The 5292-nt window shown below is 49.0% G+C and overlaps 1 protein-coding gene across 1 annotated transcript; it reads left to right on the top strand.

The window, feature by feature from the left end:
• Positions 1-1291: 1291 nt before the first annotated feature.
• On the top strand, positions 1292-2204 carry LOC149359933 (protein ABHD1-like). The gene is made up of 2 exons (XM_089567757.1): positions 1292-2017; positions 2076-2204. The coding sequence occupies exons 1-2, from the start codon at positions 1292-1294 to the stop codon at positions 2202-2204; spliced, it is 855 nt and encodes a 284-aa protein (XP_089423883.1).
• Positions 2205-5292: the final 3088 nt, after the last annotated feature.

Here is a 5292-nt window from a genome sequence, read left to right as displayed (position 1 = left end):
CCTGATGAGCTGTCGTGATGCAGCGTTCCTGCAGCTCGCTTGTAAATATGTAAATTCCTGTATAAAGATCTCTTTCATTGTCTTTTTCCAGCAGCCTCGTCTCAGACGTCCCTCAATTCCCTCTCCGGCACACGACCATGCTACCTCGTATGTAACAAACTGATGGCAGCGGTGGGATGCTGCTACCTCGTCCTTAACACTACTAGAACGAAGAAGAGGTTGAAGTAGAAGAAGAACGTGAGGATTCCCAGTTTAAATTTATACCATGCAGATGTGGGGGTCACCGACAAACCTATGTGACTCATGCGGGGACATTGAATCTGTGGACCATTTCCTTCTCTACTGTCCAAAGTCGCACTTCAGAGAGAGGGAGATTTACCTGGAGGTCCCTCTCTCCAGGTTAGGGCTCCCGTTATCTCTGCCAGTGTTGTTATCGTTCGGTGCGAGCGCCAAAGGACTTGCATTGGGTTCAATTTGTGGGAATCTCCATGATTACATAATTGCAACTGCATAGGTTGATTTGCAAACTCCTTTAAAAATCTTGGAGTTCACTTGTTTTTTTTCGCCGGTTATTTCACTCCAAATATTCTCCTGTCGTTTTTCATGAATACATTTTTCAAAATTCACGTTTGGATCCGATATTTTGTCGTAATCCTATGGAAATTTCCTTATTTATACCACTATACCTTGGCCAATCCCCCCACGTGGGTATGTACCATTATAAAGAGGATGAAGAAGAAGAAGAAGAAGACGTGAGGATCGTTCGGAGCGAGCGCCAAAGGATTTGCATTGGGATCAATTTGTGGGAATCTCCATGATTACATAATTGCAACTGGTAGGTTGATTTGCTAACTCCTTTAAAAGTCTTGGAGTTTATTATTATTATTATTATTATTATCGCTAAAATGTTCTTTGTTATTTCACTTCAAATATTCTTCTGTCGTTTTTCATGAATACATTTTTCAAAATTCACGTTTGGCTCCGATATTTTGTCGTAATCCTATGAAAATTTCCTTATTTATACCACTATACCTTGGCCAATCCCCCCCCCCCCCCCGTGGGTATGTGCCATTATAAAGAGGTGAAGAAGAAGAAGATCGGATCATATGGTGAAGGAGAATAAGAAGAAGCTGCGGTCGATGGGCGTCGCTCCACATTTGAAGGCTCCCATCAAGGGCAAGTTGCTGCCGTACCTGGCGTGTCCCGCCCACGTTGTCCACTACGTGCTGGTATTGCGCAAGCCGCGGCTGGTGTGCGCAGTGGTCGTCAGCGCCGCTTCCTCAGCGTCCAGATGGAGGACTTGGTCAAGGGCTGTTACCCCACCCCGGTCTGGAGCACCGGCGCCAACCTGCAGCGCCTCGTTGGCTGCCTCTACCACCGGTTGCTGCCGCGCCCCAACTACCGTCGCGAGCTGTTGGTGCTGTCGGACCACAGCCTGGTGGCGCTCGACTGGCTCAACGGGGACCTACCGAGCCCCATGGTGCTGCTCTCCTACGGGGGCTGCACGGACAGCCAGAGCCGGCCGTGGCGCTCTCTGCTGCCCGCGCTCGCCGCGCTTGGCTTCCCCTGCCTGGTGGTGAACGTATGCGGCTGCGGGGGAGGGCCTCTCACCACGCACTGCATCACCTACGCGGCCAGCGTCACCGACTTTGCCGAGGTGGTGACCAAGGTGCGCAAGCTCTATCCGCGCAAGTGCAGCCTGGCCGTGGGCGTGTCCCTGGGCTGCCTGCTGATGTCGCTGTACCTGTGCCAGAGGGGACCACGTGCGCAGCTGTACGTGGCGCTAGTCGTGTCGCCGCCCTTCGAGCCTGCGGTCGCCAACGGCACCCTGTCTAGCCCCCGGAGCTGCTACCTGCTGCTGAACGCCTGCAACACGCATGGACTCGTCGGCCGCCTGCGAGACAACGAGGAGTTGGTGCGCATTGCCGAGGTGATCCATCCTGATGATGTGCTCAGTGTCTGGACACTGGCTTCCTTCGACCAGCACTACGCAGCTCCGGCGTTCGGCTTCCGATCGGTGCAGTCCTGCACCGATCGGAAACTGCAGATCGAAGGGACGGCTGTGCATGGTGCAGGGACCGCTGGAGTTCCTCGGATCGGCGGAGGACTCGCTGAACCCCGAAAAAGACGTGGTGATCAAGTCGCCCGGGTTGGCCGCCGTGGTGGCTCCGCGCGATGGCCACACGGGTTTCCTGAACGGCTAACAGTGGGCGCGGCAGCCTTTCTACGCCGAACGCTTTGTGCCCGTCTTCGCCGTGGGCCTGCACCAAGTGTGCAAGGCACGGGGCATGCAGGTTCTGCAGACGCTGAGAGACTGACGTCTTCTCGAGGGCATAAAACTCCGGCAATGTGAAACGAGTTGAAGACTTTTTTATTATTATTGCTTAACGATTGTAGTTGGGGACTGCCTTCACTTAGCCCCCCCCCCCCTCCCCCTAAATATCAGCGTAACCCCATCGTCTAACATGATCATGAAATGAAAAAAGCCACTTTCATTCTATGCACAAGGGCTCTTCTCTGCTTTTTCTCTTCACTGAACTAATCGGAATAGCATGCTGGTCTACTGCACGGAGCTTATATAACTTGGTGCACTGCATTGGATTCTATGGTCTTTATTTGCATCTCAACGAAGAAGAGGTGACCCGTGAACGGCAGAGATGAACAAAAAGTAAGCATTTTCATTAGACGCATTTTTTTTCAAAGCATCGTGCCAACCGGAAAACGCAGCGCTTGAGAGAAATAGTGCATGAAACATTCGGAGAACCGGCATTAATATTTTGGGTTACATTCTTTCCTCTTTCTTCTGATACCTTAAAGAAACAAATAAAATAACAGTGAAATGCGCGAATAACAGTATGTGTGAAATAGTGCACTGTTTAAAAATATCTTTTAGAAATGTTGGACACATACCATGTTTAACAATCACGAGATTATGTAGTATATTTTAAGGATTATATACTGAATCCCGAATCCCGCTTCAAAACCGATTTTGTAGTATATGTTATGCATTATATTGGATCCCGCTTCAAAGCTAGATTAAGTTTCACTTCAGAGAAACGAACGCTTCATAATACTCTCGCCTCTTTCTCTATCGCTATCGATCGAACCCTTCCTGTCCCAACTGCCCCTGTATCTATGCGGACCTTGCCCATTGCCTCTTCTATTGCCCAGCTGCTCAGCAGTCGGGTTCCTACCCCCCACCTTCTTTATCCATCACCACCTGGCTCGACTGGCTTGGCGCTGAAGGGGAGGAAGAACAGCGACTTCTGGTCGTCCAGGCGGTCGACATGCTCGGCCTGTAAATTTTGGCCGAATAAACGTCTTCTACTACTACTACTACTTCATAATACCAAGAATTTGCACTCACTTTGAGAAGAGTAAAGATGAAATTTGGGCGAGTTGTCAAGCATTCATTTTAGAGCAACCGGGCAATAGGAGTGCGATCGACATAGACAGGAGAAGCGCTAACAACTGAGTTTATTGAAATGCGGAAAGGGAGGTATATACAATCAAAGCCAACAATTCCACGTGTACTGCGTTACCTCATTTAAACAGATAAGCGAAGATAGGCTTAAAATAAACAATCAAAAAGGCATAAAAATTAAACACAGATGAAATGCCTTAGAATGCATATTTAGGTCGCTGTGCTTTCTGAGACCACCCTGACATTTCATTGCTCACTTGTTTACAACGTACGCTGATTACGTTTCTTTACATCCCATGGAGCAGAAAAGGTTTAATATGTTTTGGTTGCAAAATTAATTGTATCTGATCATGTATTACACACCACAGCTTTCATGCTCTCTGTCGCAATGCCAGGTGAGCCTCTGGCTGCCTGTGCCGTAAAGTGCAGTTGCTCTTAAGCGGCGCAAAATTGTACTCTGTACTCGTAATGATGCTGGGGATAAACTGATATCCTCTTATTTTTACTGGTAGTTAAGGTCCTACGCGCCTGGTACCACACGAATACACGCAGAGACGCCGATTTCTCCAGCACTTTTTTTTAATACAATTCCCTAGCGTATGAATCTCCTCACACCTATTTTTGTGAGCTTGAACAGCAGTTCAGCTTGCGGCATAGCGTATACCAGAGTGGAGCATACATCAGAGTTAAGACATAGTGCTATATATGTGATCTGATAAAGAAAAGTTGATTTATTAGAAATTGCGATAACTGTGTTTTCTTACCTGACAGAAATGTTCAAGACAATAGACCGAGAAGCTCAAGAAAAAAAAAGCTACTCACTGGACTGTACAGAGTGCGTAACGTGAATTGTTTTAGCGTTAGCTATGTCGCGAGAGCAAAGGATTTTATGGTATCCTGGCCTAAACTCCTAGGCTCCTCTCCGATGCTCAGTGTATGTACTGCAACACGCGCCACCTAGTGCACTATGCCCCTTCCGCACGGTCTCGCCGGAATTTTTGTCATGCATACACTGCCGCAGCCGGCGAAGCAGCGTCATGGTACGTCGCTAAGTTCTTCGAGTGAGCCACCGCCACTGGCGCTCCCATCAAAACAAACACGCCGCACGGTTTCTGGCGTGCGGAATCTTGGGGTGATGTCGAGGTCCGTGCTGCGGACGGCACCGACGCCGACGGCACTGCAACTGAGGACCGAGCTATGCTGAGCTAAGACACTGAAAACAGTATTCTGTTTGACGGGGCGAATCCCTGGAGATGAGAGCACAAGAGCAAGGAGCAGCAAAGGCAGAGTGGCAGGAGACTGGTACCATAAAAGCATTGAAGGACTATGCTGGTACTCATGATGATGATGTTCTCAGGCTTAATAGCACATACCCACGGTATCTCATGCAGGAGATTCGTGCGCGGGTCATTAGCGATAACGAAGAAGCGGGGTTGGTATTTCGTCTTTATCGTCTTCCTTGCAGCCTGCGCAGCGGGTGGCGTAGCGGACGTCGACGCCGAAGCCGACAACGACAACGGCCCGAAACTGAGGAGCAACCCAAGAAGGGCCGACGCTCAAAAACCGGATTACGTGCTCATACAATTCATGGTTCCCATCAACCACCGACAATTATTAAGAATGCATGGGAGGTATAACAAATTACTGGCAACAAGTTTTAGAGTCCCCCAAGGGTCATCCCTTGGACCTTTGTTATTTACTTTATACATTAGCGATATCGCTATGGTCCGATTAGCATTAAAAAGGTTTCACTTTGCTGATGACACTGCAGTCATCCTGGCACGCTCATGATTGCATGCGGCAGAAACGGCATACAACTACAACGGAGAGGTTGAAGTAGAAGAACGTGAGGATTGATGCAGCGGTCG

The sequence above is a fragment of the Amblyomma mixtum genome, chromosome 2, assembly GCF_055824585.1.
Source record: "Amblyomma mixtum isolate Tamu chromosome 2, ASM5582458v1, whole genome shotgun sequence".
NCBI lineage: Eukaryota > Metazoa > Arthropoda > Arachnida > Ixodida > Ixodidae > Amblyomma > Amblyomma mixtum.
Note: the sequence above shows the minus strand (reverse complement) of the source record. Positions and strands in the feature narration are given on the sequence as shown.